General features: G+C 36.1%; 1 protein-coding gene across 1 annotated transcript in view; it reads right to left on the bottom strand.

Annotated features, from left to right (window-relative positions):
- The window catches only part of ENKUR (enkurin, TRPC channel interacting protein), a 28,488-nt gene that overhangs the window by 9,690 nt on the left and 2,060 nt on the right, over positions 1-16,738 (bottom strand). Inside the window, exons 2-4 of the mRNA XM_027841630.1 lie at positions 6,064-6,209; positions 4,373-4,599; positions 244-390 (exon numbers count right to left, since the gene is read on the bottom strand). Coding sequence (XP_027697431.1) covers positions 244-390; positions 4,373-4,599; positions 6,064-6,209 — 520 coding nt within the window. The remainder of the gene's footprint in view (positions 1-243; positions 391-4,372; positions 4,600-6,063; positions 6,210-16,738) is intronic.

The raw sequence follows: 16,738 nt of genomic DNA, 5'->3' as shown, positions 1-16,738 counted from the left end.
GGCAAGATATGTTTACTATAATTCTTCAGGACACACCCAGAAAGAATAAATGGAAGCTGAGAGCTCGACTCAATAAGCAAGTATCTGACTACTCTTTTCCCCTCTGAAAAGTAGCGGGTTTTCTGGAGTTGTCATTGCTTCCAGTGCACATTTTCCTGCTTTAAGAAAGGAAACTGGGAGGCCCAGAATATTTCAGGGATGTTTTGGAGATTCTGGAATGAATCTATGCTCCCCAGTACTCACTTGAAGAACTGCATCCCTCTCCTCATCAGAGACACATTTCATGGCTGCCTTCTTCAGGTTTGTCTGCACATAGTTATCATATTCTTCTTGTACTTTTTTAACTTCCTCATTTCGCTTACATATATATTCAGGAATAATGCCATAATCCTAAAAGGATTTTGAGAAAAATATTTAAGATGATCACCATACACATGTCAATCTGTTTTCCCTTTGTCAGCATGCTATCAAAATCCTCAGTCTTGTCATCTGTAAAAGGAAAGTATTAGGCTAGGTGAACTCCAAGGTCCATAAACGACTGAGAAGAAAATTAAAACATTGTTGAATTTGCTGTGAAATATCTTAAAGACTTAATTTTTCTTGTTTGATTCTAGCCCTTGTTCAAAATGGTATCTCTTGACTAAATTATTTTCCCCTCATTTGGGCCATCTGATTCCAGTCTTTAAGAGAGTAGAAATGACTACACTATTTTTCTCTGATATCAGCTCTTCTTTATTGTCACCTGGTTGGCTCACCCCTGCATTGTGCATGGACAATTAGCTTACCTAACAGATTGAGCTCCTTTTGACCATGCCATTACCCACAAATGCACTACCTCTATGTTCAAGAATTCTGAAATCCCCTTATCCAATCATAATCTATTGGCTTTTTCACCTCTTTTCCCTTGCCTTTTCTGACAAAACCCTACTCTTCATCCATATTATGTCCTCTGATATCTTGACCCTCAATTTTCTCCTCTTTTCCCACCTTGCCTCCTCTACACTGTCCTCATCTCTTGAATCCCTAGGCCCTTGTATTACTGATTATACCCAGCCAAGTTTCAGCGTTGGATCACTCCTACCATACTCTCTCTTCATTCCTACTAGACGTGCTGCTGAACAAAGATGGAGAAAATCATACAGCCATTCTGACTCTATCCACTACAAATTTGTGTTATACAACCTCAACTGGGCCCTGTCTGCTGCTAGACAATCCTACTATACCTCCCATGGCTCCCCTTACTACATATAATTTGCTTTGTATGCATTTACTTGCATGTTTTCTCCCCCAGTAGATTGTAAGTTCTGGGAGGGCAAGGACTGTCTTCTGCCTCTTTTTGTATCCCCAGTGCTTAGCATAGTGCCTGGCACATAGGAGGCACTTACTAAATGTTTATTAACTAATTGTTTCTTCACATGAGTTCTACCCAAACGAAGTTGTTTTGCTTTTAACAATGTTTCGATGCTAATAGACTGGATGAATCCTAGCACTTTGGTCAAGACATCAACACATCAATTATCCTTGATATTACCCATATGGGCTCTCTATCCAGTAATGCACATTACAAACAATACATGAATTCTCCTCCTGTGCAGCTCTTCTCCATGTTTTCCCATAAATTTGTAGCAGGTGAACAACAAAATGTCTTTTCTTAGGCGTTTTAATATTCTGTGTTTATCAAAGGAGCCTTCAGAATCTCCATCTGTTATTATATCTTGCTCTTGCTACATGACTAACCAATCTCATTTTCTGGTCAAGTATAGTAGATGCTCTGGAGCCATTCTCCCAACTCACCTTTCTACTTGTACTGCAGAGAGAAAGGCTGCTACTCTTCTCTGAATGCTAGGTGACCCAGAGGACTGTCAAGGTATCTCTCTAATGCTATAGTTCATGAGCCCCTACCAGTATGCTTCTTCTATGACGATCAGTTGATATTAGTAAGCTTGATGCACATGAACAAGCATTTATTAAGTGCCTACTGTTATGTGCCAGGCACTGTGCTAAGGTCTTTACAAATATTATCCCATTTGAGTCTCATAACAACTCTGGAAGATAGATGCTATTATTATTCTATTTGACAGTTGAGAAAACTGAGGCAGACAGAGGTTAAGTGACTTGCCCAGGGTCACACAGATAGTAAATGTTTAAGGCTGGATTTGAATTCAGATCTTCCCAACTCTAGGCTTAGTGGTCTAGCTGCTGTGCTACCCTGCTGTCTCTTTCCTTCTTTCTTTCCTTCCTTCCTTCCTATTCTTCCTCTCTGTATATATATGCATATATAAAAATATATGCATATATATACACACACATATATACTATACACATATTGTGCCACCTCCCTACTTATATGCATATATGTATGTGTGTGTGTGTGTATATATATATATATATATATATATATATATATATACACGCAGAGAGACTATACACACAGACATACATCTCTTCTATGTATATGGTACTCCTCTTCCATTTGGAAATTTTATATTATATCCTCAATTAAAAAGACAAACACTTTTAGTAACTGTATTTCTCCATTTTATGCCTCACTTGACAATATCAAAGATAACTAACTTTATTTCAAACAAAGTTAGCTATTTCTATAGTTACATTTCTTAAAGAATCTTATATGAGCTTAATAAAAATACCAGGTTGGAAGAAAGTCTTTTACGGCAATGTTCTGCTGAACTAAGTGAAATGCTTTTTTATAATTATCAAAAGGTTGACCTTGTTAATTCATGTTTAATATAACAGATGATCCCCGCCCCCCACCCCACTGAGATGCTGCCTGTGACATCTATGGCAAATTCATATCTTGATGTTCCATTCTGTTTTTCAGTCTCCCAAAGACATGTCCTTGGTTTAGTTTTCAACTTTGTCAGTATATTATTGGGCTCCATCTTGTCAAGATATTAGACTTAAGTGGTAGCTTTCAACATGCATGCTAATGATTTTGTATATTTTGGCTGTATGTAGAATATGCACTTTGCTTTTGAAGCCCCCACTTCAGATAAACATAGTATTAGTGCCCTTAGAATATAGCTTTGATCTTTAGGACTATTATTTCTGGAAATTATGACTTTTTAAAAAAAAAGTCCATAACTACTTGCATGGATTTGGGGGTCAGGTCCTTATGTGTTCATGTATGTACTTTAAGAGTAAAGTCTTCAATATACATTCTGTATTACTACCTAGAATCTTCTGACAAAATTGTTAGGTGGGAAGACCTATGAGAGTTGGAAATAAATTCTGACAATAACTTCTGGCCTACTTGTTAATGCCTTGCCCATTTATCTACATTGCTACTACAATTTTGCATGTTATTGTTACAATGCACTAAACTGTACTTCTATGGTCTGTTCTTATATTTAACAATATACCTGAAAAATAAACTTGTGAATTTAGAAAGTATAGATGAAAGGGACCAGTGACAAATGCACAGATATTTTAATTTTTTCCTCGAGGAAAGCAGGCCATATAAACTTAAATCTGTTCACCTATGCATTTTTATTCTTCTCTTACAAAACTTAATCATGAAAATTATCTTTGAGATAAAGGCACACTATTTTTCAGTGTCGAGAGACAATGGAAATTTTGTCAAATATTCTCAGGGTCTTGTCCCCCTTCTCTGCAAAAACAAACAAACTGTCCTATTAAGTATGATAATTCTTTATTCCCCAGTGCATAACTTTCATACTGATGGGTCAAGTGGTTCCCCCATATTTCCATATTTCAAGTTGCATCCCCCATGTTTCCATCATTTTGCTCCTAAATTCTTGCAAAATGATTAATAAATTAGTAAAAAATTTTTTCACAGGTTTGTATTTTAATATTTATAATAGTCATAGTCTAATAGGAGGCTAATTAGAACTATTTAACAATTCATATAATTGGAAAGATGCCAAACAATTACGGCTTTCATTTACTCAACTAAGTATGGAAATTCAATTATGGTTCCCAATGATAAATAGATTCTATCATATATTTGGGCTAAATTCAGCTACAATGGAAGACTGACAGTGACTAGGCAGAAGGTCCTTTGATAGAACTTTTAAAAGAAAAGTTTTTTGAAATTGGGATTTCACCGTTGTAAAGGAATCTTAGTGAATAAACTCCCTCCATCAATGCAGGTCAGCAACTATCCTGCTATTCACTTGTCTTTGGGGCTACTGGGGATACTGAGAAGTTAAGTGACATAGCCAGGATGAGTCAGTCAGTAGTTGAACCCACAATTTCCTGACCCCCAAGTCTACCTCCTTCTCCATTATAACCCTCAAAGTATAACATATGTTAATACATGAAATAATTATTTATGCTAATTTAAAATGTTCATGAGTCTTAAGCCTTTAATACCATTTTGTCATAAGACTACCTTTTTGTTGATGTATTTTGGAACTAGTCCTGAAAGTTCCAGGCCATGTCTGTCTCCAGTCCTTCTGTCAACATAAATGGGTTTAGGCTTCTTGGCCACCCCCATGATGACAGCAGCTGCATTTGTGTTTATAAAGTTTTTTCCACTCTGAATTCCCATAATTGGATGATCACTCCTCAGTGGCACAGGAGGTTTTCTTACTTCATTCTTATCGGTCTTTTTGTCACCTAAACATAAAATTCCTTGTTGGTATTACAGACAGAAAACTATTAACACAAAGATTTTCAAGTATTTTAAAGGGAACAAACTAGAAATGAAAGATTTTCATGATATGTAATAAAATTAAATATACCGTAATAAGTCCATGTGTCAAATATAAAATATAAAGCATATGAGGTATGAAGATAAAGCAATAAAGTTTTTGTCATATATCTAATAACTGTTTTACTGGTAGCTAAGTGTTCTAAGAGAGAGAGCACTGGACTCAGAAAGACCCAAATGTGAAGGCTGCCTTGAACACTTACTAGCCTTGTGACCCTGGACATAACACATAATCTCTCTTAGGCTCAGTTTCCTAATCTGTAGAATGAGAATAATAACAGCACATAACTCAGGGATACTGTTAAGATCAAATGAGATACATGCAAAGTGACTGACAAACTGTGAAGTGCTGTATAATTGTTAGCTATTATTTTTAATTGAGATGTATAAAATAAAACTTCACATTCCCCTGTTTAAGTACTTTAAGAAGATGAATTTTTTTCAGGATTGTGGATGAAATGTGTTTTTTTTTAAATGTAATATTTGCTATGTCAGAGGAAAAGGGTCACAAAAGTCCACAAATAAACTGAACAGTTTTTAAACCCTTAACAATCCCAAACCACTTTATTGATGTAAAAAATACAACAGATATTCTTTCAAAGTGTCCTCATGTAAACATATACATTTGCCCTATAATTGTTAGGTATTTTAAAGGCTGTCTCCAAGCAGATTCATAAGGTTGCCATTTGGTAAATATCTCACTGACCTTCCCAATCTCCTTTTGGCTGATCCCTTCACATGCTAATTCTCTGGCCATTCTTTGAAAGTTTTCTTTTCCATTACCCATATTCTGTATCTTACATTCACTTGGCACTGTCTTTAGCAGTCAGCCCTAATAAACAGCCTTCTGGCAATTTTGTTCCACAAACTTGTATTAATGTGTAGTGTTAGGTGAGCTAGGGGTCAGCAGTGAGAGTACTGGGTTCAAATCCCATTTCTAAATCCTTAGGACCTGTGAATCACTTAACCTCTCTCTGCCCATAAGTTTGTTTGTTTGTTTTTTTCCCAGCTATAAAATGGTTTAAAGCAATCAAGTATTTATTAATGACTATTAAATGAGCAATGCTGAAAAAAAATACACAAATCATCTATTGCGGTTTCTTCTGCTAATCACTTAGATTTTCTCCTTTGCCCACTATCTTCCTTTACCCACCAATGTAAATTTCCATTTAGCCATTCTGGCTATTCAATGTAAATTTAAAATGTTTAATATTTTAAGTATTATTTTAATTTTTTAATTTTAATATTTTAAGTGAAACGTTAACATCTTACACATCTAACACACACATAATAGTCACCAGTATCTTAATATGTTAAACAATATTTACTTTACACTTTTAACATTAATACATGAAATAGGTGTCACTTACTGAGTGGCGGCTTGGGTGGCTTTGAACGTTTCTGCATAAAGTCTTTTGGAGAAGGCACATCAACTTTTGCTGGCCCCATGGTTTTCCATGCAGCTTTACCTTTTTGTAACTCATTTTTCACAGCAGCTTTAAATATTGATACGTACCTTAAATTAAAAAGAAGCCCAAGTGTTCAGCATTTTTTATTTAAATAATTTCTAATAGTGAAAATGCACTGAGTTTCAGCAAATTAAATCTTTTGTACTTATGTAAGGGAGTTGCCATCAAACATTACCAAATTACCAATACATAGTGAGGTTTTAGTGTCCAGGGCAGCCCCATGTTCAAGGGTAGAGAAATCTACTAATGGTTCAGATCAGAGTCTGTGTGGAAGTGGGTATGCATACTAGCGAACTTAATAAGCTCGGCATTAAAGTACCTTAAAACAACCATGCCTTGGATACAATGATACCTGGACACTATTCTCCAGAAGTGCCATTTGGGATGCTCTTTATTGGGAAAGAGAACCAACTCATTCCTCTTCTCCTACTCCCTTAGTACTGGGCTATTCCATTTTCCTAGTTATACTACTGCCCTGAAAGCTGTATCTTAGGATTTACAATATATATTATTCCTGAAAGTTATACTGAGATCAAATTTTTAAAAAATCAAATCATATTTTAAATGCATCAAGGGAGTATTTTATTTAAGTGAATTCTATGGTAAATCCTTTCTTAAAGTCATTATTTGCCCTTCTCCAATTAGTCTTTTTTTTAAAATCTGGCCATTCATATTTGATTTAAATGCTATGCATCTGTTTTTGTGGGATTTTAGTGTTACTAGTGTTATAAATGTACAGTATTACTGAAATAGCCAAATTTTTTTTAAAAAATGAATTGTTCTGATAAAATGAACAAATTTTTAACATGAAAAGGAGCAAAATATTTCAAATTTTAAACAATTTGTGGATTCAGTAGGGAAAAAAAGTTAGAAACAGTACAACTGCAAGAAATGGCCTATCTGGTTACCTCAGATCTGAATCATATGATTCAAAATGTATCATTAAGAAAAAACCAGAAACTATGCCCAAAGGGCTACAAAAATGTACGTATCCTTTGACCCAGCAATAGTACTTCTAGGGCTGTATCCCAAAGAGATCATAAAAATGGGAAAAGGATCCACATGTATAAAAATATTTATAGCAGCTCTTTTTGTGGTGGCAAAGAATTGGAAATTGAGGGAATGCCCATCAATTGGGGAATGGCTGAATAAATTGTGGTATATGAATGTAATGGAATACTATTGTGCTATAAGAAATGAGAAGCAGGCAGACTTCAGAAAAACCTGGAAAGACTTGTATGAACTGATGCTGAGTGAAGTGAGCAGAACCAGGAGAAGGTTGTACATAGTAACAGCCACATTGTGTGAGTACTAATATTTATAGACTTAGCTCTTCTCAGCAATGCAAGGATCTGAGACATCTCCAAAGGTCTCATGATGGAAAATGTTATCCACATCCGAAGAAAGAACTATGTAGTCTGAATGCAGATCGAAGCATACTATTTGCTATTTTTTTCTTCTTTGTTTCCTCTTTCTGGTGGTTCCTCCTATTGGTTCTAATTCTTCCTTACAACATTACTAATGTGAAAATATGTTTAATAGGAATGTATATGTATAGACTATATCAAGCTGTGTGCCATCTTGGGGAGGAAGCGGGAGAAAAATTTAAAACTCAAAAGCTTATGGAAGTGATTGTTAATAAATCAAAATAAATTTTAAAAAATTAAAAAAAAAACAGATAAACAAGTATCTATGGAAATGTCCATATGATGTTTTCTTTATGATGGTTCCCCTGACTTCTCCAGTCAGCAATGACCTGGACCATTGCTTATAATATAGGAATGATGGGCTCTTGAACCCAACAAAGGTCAGTAAGAATGTGTTTTCCTACATGATGAAAATCTAATGAAAAGTGTTTTAAACTGAAAGGGAAAGACTTGAAAAAGAAAACTGCCTACACACACACACACACACACACACACACACACACACACAAAACTAAATCCCAAAGAGAGTGGCTAAAATGTAAGAAAAAATAGCAGTAGAGGGTACCTAGAATTTTCAGGAGACATTATCTAAGAAAGGAGCTAGCAATGATATCCACAGCTTCAGGGGTTTACCCACAATTGGTAACAAATTACATTAACTAGTTACTTAACCCAAGAAAGAAAATTTCACCTCACAGATATCACTGAGACTCAGTAAACCTCTGAGTGGAATACAGATCTGGCACAAAACAAGCAAAAGGCTCTGTGTGTGTGTGTGTGTGTGTGTGTGTGTGTGTGTGTGTGTGTGTGTTTTGGGGTGGGGTGTGGGGAGGAGATGATTAGAGTAGCAAACTGCTGAGAACATATACTCATGTGATAAAATCCAGGAGCCAGAGAGGGGAAAAACGGTAACAGGCATTCGGGTGAAGATTTAAAAATACAGAAATTGAAGCAATATAAGCACTGGAGTTTATTATAGAACACTCAGACAGAAAGAGAAAATAAATGATGTATTTTGGAACAGATTACAAGCCTGGAAGAGAAGCATGATAAAACAGTGATTGGCAACCTTCAATTATCTACACATCTGTTGGAATACTATCCCTAATCAAAAAAGAGCAGTTGACAATTAAAAAAATATAAATTTAATATTGAACATTGATATAACTTAATTTGACCTATAATTATTTACATGTAATTAATTTTAATGTATAAAATGTCATAAATTTTTACTCACTTTTAAATCTCTATTAAGATTTTTTTTTTCATTCATTATCGCTTTTCCTTGCCTACAGTTGAAATAAGCATGGACTCCGCTCCCTGGTTTCTTTTCTCTTGGCAGTATTTCCTAAAGGGCTTTACAGGTTTTTAAATATTCATGATGCCTGTTCTTAATTGCATTAATTTTGTTACATTAATGTACCACAATTTAACCACCTCCTTATTTTTGTACACTGAGGTTGCTTCCAATTATCTGCAATTACAAATATTGCTATTATGAAAACATTTGAAAAGACAGCCCTTTTTAAAAAAATATTTTATGGTATAATATTTTCAAATTCCTCAGAAGGTATCATTATTTTTGTAACTTTTACTGCATACTGCTGGATTGCTCTCTACAACAAACCAAAAGTGAGTTTCTTTGCTTTAAACTTTTTTGTGCGTATGTGTGTGCCAATTTGATAAGAATGAGGCTAAACACAATTTAAATTTAAATTTCTGATTATTCATAAGGAATAAGGTTGAATTTTTTTCAAGTGATTATTAACAATATGTTGCCTCTTATGAAAACTGTTCATGTAATTTGATCATTTATATATCATGAATTGGGAGTTTCCTTTTAAAATTTTAAATAGTTCTTTATATATTTTGGATGTAAAGTTTTGTTAAATTTGTTAAAATTTCTCCCAATCTCTTATTTTTAACTACATTATTTTTTGGAACAGATTTTCATGCAGTCAGGTCCTAGTAATTCCTTCTAAATATTTCTAGGGAAAAGTCAGTTCTTTTCTGCAACTGAGCTAAATATTATACCATCTTTTTTATAGTTTCAAAAATATTTAAATCTATTATCCAACTGGAACTTGCTGAAGCATACTAAGTAAAAAGTGGATCTAAATCTATGGCAAAATTATCAACCAATTTCTCCCAAATATATTTGTCAAATAAAGAATTCTTTCCCCAGGTTTTGTTTTTTATAGGTTGGTCAAACATTAATCTTTTGTTTACATTTGGTTAGATGTCTTGTGTATGTAATTTGATTTCATTGATCGATTTCTCTATTTTTCGCTCAGTTCCAGAGTGTTCTGTTGGTATATTTTTGGAAATATAACTTTGTAATAGTTTGTAAATATAATTTAAAGAATGGGAATACAAGACCATTTTCTGATTCTCACCATCACTGGTTGCTGAAGTGAAAATGATGGAAATCTTGGGGGTAAATGACTACCACTCCATTGAGAATTAATAAGAGAGGAAAGATGAAAGCCAGTGACAAGTCTGACTTATGCCCTAGATTTCTGGAAGACAAACTTCAAAGGGTTCAAGGAAAAGAGAAGTAGGACTTCATGGCCTAAAATTCTACAGGGAAAATCAATCCAGGAGAGAAGGACAGCTCTCAGAAATGGGATTTTGGAGCTACAAAGACAAATAATGCTACTAGAAGGGAAAAAGCCTAGTTGTCTAAAGAGAATAATGTGAATATACAAATACTTTATTGATCACCTTTGCTTTAAAAAGACACATACTTCTCTTGACTTACAAGCAAGTGAGGACAGGTAAAAGAGAATGAATGACCACATATGGCATGATCCTGGATAGCTCCAGGAACACTAAACCTTAGAATGAGCTGAAGTCAGTAAAGAAAGCTAAGAACTACAAAAAGCAGAGTAATTTTTAAAAAGCTATTTTGGGGAAACGAAGAGGTTTGAAGGAGTGATTGCTATTTGGGGTTTGTGTTGGGATGATGCTGATATTGGAGAAGAGGAAGAATTACTCAGCTTTTAAAAATTCTTCTTTTTTTTTTTTTTTTGCTGCCAAGGAGAAACATAGTTAATAAGAGTTAAAACTCAAGGTAAAAAGGGAAAAAGTAAAAAAAAAAAAAAAAAAAAAAAAAAGTACCTAGCAGCCATTGACAAGTCTGGTTGGTATTTCTGCCTCAAGTCTCTCCCTACTGCCATACACCACTAGGCTGCCAGACATTTTTCTCAAGTGTGGATGTGACCATGTTGCTCCTTAGCTCCTTATTATTACCTCTAAGATTAAATATAAACTCTCTGTTTGACTTTTAAAGATCTTTCTAACCTGGCTCCTTTCTACCTTCCCTGCCTTATAGTCTACTCCCTACTATTAACTCTCTGATCCAGCACTGCTGGCCTCTTTATAGTTCAGCATCTCCTCCTCCTCCTCCTCCTTTCTCTGGGCTGTTTGTTGCCTGGAATGCTTTGTCCTCTCACCTGCCTCTCAATTGCTTCAAAACTCAATAGAAGTCTACCTTCCTCTGCTGGCCTTTCCCGGTCACTGCCCTTGCTGGTAACCAGTGCCTCTCAGATTGCCTCCCATCTGCTCCATGTCTTTATCTACATGGTGTCCATGTACCACTGCACTCTGTCTGTCTATATGTTGTCTCCTCCATTGGGAGGCAGGGGCTGGTTTTCCTTTCTTTGTAAATCTAGCATTTATCACAGTGCCCCACACATAGTAAGGTTTAAAGAATGCTTGTTGACTGATTAGATTATCAGGTGAAGAGGGTGGATGTAAGGAGATCTGAAAGGAATCTATTGCATTTGTCCATGTGGGCAGTAACGAAAGTTTGGACTAGCATGGTGGCAATGGCAATAGGATGGTAGAGAGATTGTGGAATATATATAGGACTTAACTGATTGGACAAAAGAAACAAGGGAGAGGGAAGAATCAAAGACTACCCCAAGGTAACAAATGTGGAAGAAACAGGTGAATAACGATGCCAAAGATAACAGGAAGAGATTTACAGGGAAAATAATGAATTTGGTTTGGGACACAATGAGTTAGAGGTACCAGAGAAATATATAATGGACATGTAAGAAGTTGGAAACACGAGTCCAGAGCCTGGAGGGAAGATATGGATTGGTGATAAAGATAATAATAATAATAAATTAACATTTATACAGCATCTATTATGTGCTCTGGAAGGGAGTGGTGGTGCTAGCATTATCTCTATTTTACAGATGAGGAAACTGAAGCAAACAGAGGTTTAGGTGTTTTGCGTAGGCTCAAATAGCTCGTAAGTGTTTTGAGGCTGGATTTGAACTCAGGTCTTCCTGACTCCAGGTGCAGTGCTCTATCCACTGTGCCACTTAGGTGCTCCCTCATAAAGTTGGCAGTTGACTTCACAGGAGATGTCCATGAGAAAGAGTGTTTAGAGAAGACATCTGTCTTCTTTAAATAGATAAGGAAACTGAGGTAGACAGAAGTTAAGTGATTTGCCCAAAGCTAGTTAAGTATCTGAGGTTTAACTCAGAACTTCCTGACTTCAGGTGCAGGAATTTCTCTACTACATCACTTATAGTGCTGTGGGAAAGGATGGCAACTGGATGGGGGTAGAAGAGCCAAAGCAAGATTTTTTATTATTAGGGAATGCTGAGTAGATTTTCAGACAGTTGAGAAGGAGTCATTAAAGTAGGTAAGACTGAAGATGAATGATTAAAAAGAAGACTCCTTGAGCATGGTCCTGGACAAAGAAGAAGGGAAAATAATTAAGGACACAGGTAGGGATTAGGTCTAGCAAGGAGTAAGAATACCTCTTCTTTTGAGATAGGAAGGAATATAATATATAAATACATATATATATACATATATATATATAAAATGTTTTATATTATATATATAAATAAATATAATGAGAAATTTTAAGGACTACGGAAGAGGACTTCTTGTTCTACAGTTATTTCAGTTATGTCCAACTCTTCACGACCCCATTCGGGGTTTTCTTGGCAAAGATACTGGAATGGTTTGCCATTTTTCTTCTCTAGCTCATTTTACAGATGAAGCAACTGAGGCGAATAGGGTTAAGTGACTACCCAGGATCTCATAGCTAATAAGTGTCTAAGGCCACATTTGAACTCAGGAAGATGAGTCTTTGTGACTTTAGACTCAGCGTTCTATCTAGGTAAGCACTTGGGTAAACTGCTCTAAGTGTAGGGCCTGGGTATAGAGTTGGAGAGTTAGAAAAGAAAATAATATATGTTAATTCAAATTTTACAAAGAACTTTCTATACAACAATTCTGAGGTAGGTCATACAAATATTGTCATTTCCATCTCACAAAAGAAGAAACCAAAACTGAAGGAGGGAAGTGACTTGCTCATCATCACACAGTACTTGCCCCTTCAAACCTTTCAAAAAGGTGTGAAACTGTCACTGCGGAAAATTGAAATAATTTGAAAAACAGGTTTCTGGTGGAACAACCTAGGGATCTCTGCTTGGTCACATGCTGTTTGATATTGTGATAAGACTTGGACAAAGGTATTACATAGAATACTTAATAAATTTGCGGGTGACTCAAAGCTGGGAGGGACAAGTAACCCAAAATGTCAGGATACAAAAAGATCTTGAATCTCACGTGGTGAGCTGAATCAAGTAAGATGAAATGTAACAGGGACAAATGTTTACAAAATCTTATCCTCAGGGAAGGTTTGATAGACATCAAGGTTGCTTGGAAAACACCTGGCAATTTCAGTGGACTTCAAGCTCAGTGTGAATCAACAATGTGATATGGAAACTTAAAAAGCTAACGTGATTTTAGATATGAAAAGAGGCAGCATCCAGGACAGTGCATGTAAGAATCACAGAACTGGAGAGCTGGGAAGGACTCCAGCAGCCATCAAATCTAACCCATATACCAAAGGAATTGCCATGATAACATGTCTGACAAGTGATTGTCTGGCCTCCATTTGAGGACCTTGGGACCCATCTGTTAGGCAGGTCATTCTACTTTTGGACGTTTCTAATTGTGGGGAAAGTTTTCCCAACATCAAGTCCAAATTTTTCTTTTTCAATCTCCACCCAGTGTTCTGGTTCTGCTCTCCAAGGCCAAACTCAACAAGTTGACAGATCTTCAAATACGTGAAGAGAACTATTATGTTCTCCCTGAGTCTTCTTTTCTTCGGGCCCTTCACTATCCTGGTTTGCCCTTCTCTGTGTACTCTCCAGCTTATAGATGACCTTCTTAAACTGTGATACCCAGAAGAGGTCTGATGAGGGCAGAATATACAGTGGTTCTATCACCTCCCTATTCTTAGAAGCTATGCCCCTTTTACTACAGACCGAGATTGCTTTAATTTTTTCATTGCCATCTCACAGTTAAATCATATTGAACTTTTAGTCCATTAAAACTTCCATGTTTTTCTGCTATCCTACCATGCTAGCCACAAATCTTATATTTGTGAAAGTGATTTTTTTTGTACCCAAGAGCAAGACTTTATATAATACAGTGAACTGGCCAATGGCAGGAGGTGGGGGTAGTCCTGTGAGCTTGAACACATATTCCACCAACTATTTTAAGTCCAAGTGATCATATGGAAACTTTGGAGACCTAGTTCCCAGTCATGACAATTCAGGATTTCATACTGTGTGATGATGACAAGTTTTGTGATTGGCTCTGGAGCTGGAAGAACCAGTGACTCAGGAATGTGCATCCAAAAGTTTCAATCCACCCATTTCTTGGTCATTTTCCTTCTTAGAGGATGAAAGTGAGTTCTTTGAGCTGATCCTAAGAGTTTGGTGGAAGAGGCTTTGGCTCCTTCTCTCACCCACTTGTCAGCTGTGAGCACATCTCGGTATCTGATGTTTATTCTTTCCTCATCTTAGGCCAATGAGTGATGTAGCTGTATCTAGGCAGTAACTACACAATAGTTATCAAGGGAAACAGTGGTGAGGGAGAAGGGAGCAGTCTGTGTGTCTGAACAGGTGGTTTAGCACACTGAAAATTACAGTAGAGTACTGGTCCCTCTCCTCTCTCAGAAGGAAGTCAAGGCAGTTATTATCCTCTCACTCTAAGTCACAGGAGTTTGGGTATTGTCTCTAGGGGGTATGTGGAAGCATTTTACCAAACCTGGTCTGCTCTGCACCATGCCTCCCTTGGCCCAGCATCAATCGTAGACTCTCTTCTCATAATCTTTATAAGGGAAGCCCAGAGGAGCACAAATCAGTGACCAAGTGCTAAATTCTGGAACAAGTCCAGAGATAATGGCAATCAAAATGGGGGGAAAATGGATTTTGAATGAGGAAATGTTATTGGAAGAAGTTGGTAGAGGGATGAACTAGAAGTGAAGAAGGAGAGCAAGTATCCCTACTTCTGTCCTTGAGGATCAAGTTGAGTGAAAGAAATAGCCATCGATGGAGAGGACTGGGAGAGGTATGGTATAGAGTGCCAAAGGAATTATGAGTTAAAAGGTACCTTACATATTACCTAGTTTAAACACTCTCAGTTTTGGGTGTCCTTAGGGAAATCCATTTTTCATTAGAAGTCAGGAAGTAGGAAAAATCTGAGAATACAGGTCAAGCCTGTTGAAAATAGAATAGAGATCCCAAAGGACAAAGCCTCCCAAAGACAATGTGGAACTGGATTGTGGAGGGAAAACATCTTGAATTCAAGGTAGTGAGTCTAGATGTCTGAGACTGGGTAAATCACTATTATAAGAAATCACATGGAGTGACACATTAGCAGCAGGAGCTTATAAAATTAACCAGAGGAAGCACGGCACTACGGAAAAAGCAAATGGATTAAATTCTAGCTCTGCCACTTACTAGCTCTGTGGCCTTGGGCAAGTAACTTGATCTCTCTGGGCCTCAGTTTCCTGTATAAACTGAGGTTGGGTTAGATGTGATCCCTTCCAGCTCAAAATCTATGATTCTATGTTCATAGATCAGTGCCTAAATTATAAATGGAAAGTAGAATGCTGATTTTTAAAGAGGCTGGCTGCCTGCATTTTTTCCTACTTTCAGTTCTAAAATGTACTTCTGATGCCAGGTATGGAGTTATGATAAATGTCTTTCATGACTTCTTCCAAGGAATTTATGAGAAGATTCATCAGGGCAGGGTTAAGAACAGAACCCATTAACACTTGACTCCCTAGAGATCTTCCTCCATGTTGATTTTACTTAATTACTCAACATTCTCTGCTAAATCCACATAACCATACTATTATTTAGTCCACATTTCCAACTAGTAAAGACTATCATGAGAGACATCACAGGGATTACACTTCTCTATTTTTTGCTGTTCATGCATTAGTTCATCCCACCTCAGGAAACTTTTTACCCTTTTCTTCTCCAATCACTGGACTTACGGTCTCTATATTCACCCTATGCCATTTTATACTATAGTTTTCATGCATATGTTCTCTAACACATAGATTTTAAAGTCATAGATGGCAATGATCATATTTATACTTCTTTATATGCTTAACAGCACCCAATATATTGTCTTCCATGTCATAAGTACTAGATTTTGTTAAATAAGTAGTAGGTGCCTAATAAGTACTTAAGTTGAATTAAAGCAGTTAATCTTGTCCTATGACTTGAAGATCACTGGAAGAAATAAAATGAAAATTATTTTAAAAATTAAAATATTGTAAAATCTCATTTATTTCGACTCCAAACATACTGAAAAGTTAACTAAGCATTCATTTGCTACACTTTCCTTTCATGAAAAATAATGCTAAATACAGACTCGTTTTTTAAAAAAATCCATTTCTAGACTTGTCTTGAAAACAGAACACATTCATCTTAATCTCCCTTATGTAGAATATGCTAAGATCCTAAACTCGAGTCTCTTCTGAGTCAAAGATTAACTTATTTTTATTGTAATTTTAACTTCCAGTAGTCCATTATTTAGGCAATGCAACATAGTAAAAATACTAGAATTAAGAGATTTGGGTTCTAATCTTGGCTTGGCCACTAACTCTATGACTTTGGGAAAATTGATGGACTTCATCTGATGAGTTTCTTCATCTGTAAAGTGAGAGGAATGGCCTAAGTGAGAGTATGATCACCATAGGGATACCTTCAGGTTAAAAAAAAAAAATCTGATTCTAACCAGAATACACTACATTCCTCAACCATTTTGAAGAAGAGGGGATTTACTATGTAATGGTAATTATGCCTTTTAAG

The sequence above is a fragment of the Vombatus ursinus genome, unplaced genomic scaffold, assembly GCF_900497805.2.
Source record: "Vombatus ursinus unplaced genomic scaffold, bare-nosed wombat genome assembly UNPS02014861.1, whole genome shotgun sequence".
Lineage (NCBI taxonomy): Eukaryota > Metazoa > Chordata > Mammalia > Diprotodontia > Vombatidae > Vombatus > Vombatus ursinus.
This window is presented reverse-complemented; position numbering and strand designations above follow the sequence as displayed.